The 1,577-nt window shown below is 52.6% G+C and overlaps 1 protein-coding gene across 1 annotated transcript; it reads left to right on the top strand.

The window, feature by feature from the left end:
* Nucleotides 1-422: 422 nt before the first annotated feature.
* TMEM174 (transmembrane protein 174) lies at nt 423-1,347 on the top strand (the record flags this gene model as incomplete). The annotated part of the gene is made up of 2 exons (XM_082623312.1): nt 423-1,051; nt 1,242-1,347. The coding sequence occupies 2 exons, from the start codon at nt 423-425 to the stop codon at nt 1,345-1,347; spliced, it is 735 nt and encodes a 244-aa protein (XP_082479438.1).
* Between the last annotated feature and the right edge of the window lie 230 nt (nt 1,348-1,577).

Below are 1,577 nucleotides of genomic sequence, written 5' to 3'. Positions count from 1 at the left end.
TGGACACATCAAGGGCCCCTGAACAACCAGAGGCCCTGGGGGGTCCTCTGCTGTTTCTACAATCTTGGTTTGGGTAGGATGCAAACAGAGCCTTGGAGCAGTGCCTACCACATCTAAAAAAGTACCGCCTGGCACATAAGATGGGCTCAGTAAAAACTTTCTGAATGAGTGAATGAATGGGAAGAGAGAGAGCTTGTCATTGAATTGCAAATCAGAGGCCTCCAATTGTTGACAATATATGAGAAAGATTCAGCCTTCACTTCTCAGACCTTTATTCTTCTAAACAAAGTTCAGGGCTCTGCATGTTCTACTCTGTTAACCACAGAAGCCCAAAGTTCTTCCATAACTAATCTGAACCTGGGATTCCTTTGCTCTGCCCTCAGGGGCTCTCACAACCTCTTTCCCCTTGACGAAGTGTAAGGATGACGGAGCAGGGCCGCGGCCGCAGGGAAGAGTTCCCTCTCAACGTGTTTTCGGTCACTCCTTACACACCCAGTACTGCTGACATCCAGGTGTCGGATGACGACAAGGCGGGGGCCACCTTGCTCTTCTCAGGCATCTTCCTGGGACTGGTGGGGATCACATTCACCATCATGGGCTGGATCAAACACCAAGGAGTCTCCCACTTTGAATGGACCCAGCTCCTTGGGCCCATCCTGCTGTCAGTGGGGGTGACATTCATCCTGATTGCCGTCTGCAAGTTCAAAATGTTCTCTTGCCAATTGTGCAAAGAAAGTGAGGAGAGGCTCCCGGACTCCGAGCAGACGGCAGGAGGACAATCGTTTGTTTTCACTGGTATCAACCAACCCATCACCTTCCATGGGGCCACCGTGGTGCAGTATATCCCTCCTCCTTATGGCTCTCAAGAGCCCATGGGGATGAACACCACCTACCTGCAGCCAGTGGTGAACCCGTGTGGCCTCATACCGTCTGGAGGGACGGTGGCCACCATGCCAAGCCCTCCTCAGTACTACACCATCTACCCTCCAGAGAATGCTGCCTTTGTGGATGACCAGGACTACCCTTCCTTCGTGGACGGTGGAAATGACAGGTAGGGTGTGTGCCTTGGGGATGCTCCCCTTCCAGCTGTGGCAGTCACGGTCTATGGCTGTGTTTGGTCTGTAAGGAAGGTGGTGGGAGACTGCAGATCTCCGTGTGGCCCGTTGCCAGGATGGTGGCATTGGTTCTGAGAGTGGTGCTGTGGGCTGTAATGCATCTTGTGCTTTCTGCTCCCATTTCAGGACCAGCCTTGATGCTGAGCAGCTAGAAGAGACACAGCTGGGAGATGAGGACTCTGCCTGCTTCTCTCCTCCCCGCTATGAGGAAATATGCTCCCTCCCTCGCTAGAGACTATGCGGCTGAGGGCACAGAGTTTTAGTTTCTTGGGGACAACTGAAGTGTTCTATGCTGTGACCTTCAGAAGTTAGACAACAGAGCAGCCCAGGAAGCCTGACAGATACCATTCGAGGTGGGGAAGGGGGAAATGGGAGGTAGAATCTCTCTGACTGTTAAAAATTAGACTACGGTGGGGATATGCACTTCCGGTCGAGCTAGAAATCCCCTGGATATGGCTCAGG

This window comes from Mesoplodon mirus (assembly GCF_964341445.2).
Source record: "Mesoplodon mirus genome assembly, chromosome: 5".
NCBI lineage: Eukaryota > Metazoa > Chordata > Mammalia > Artiodactyla > Ziphiidae > Mesoplodon > Mesoplodon mirus.
This window is presented reverse-complemented; position numbering and strand designations above follow the sequence as displayed.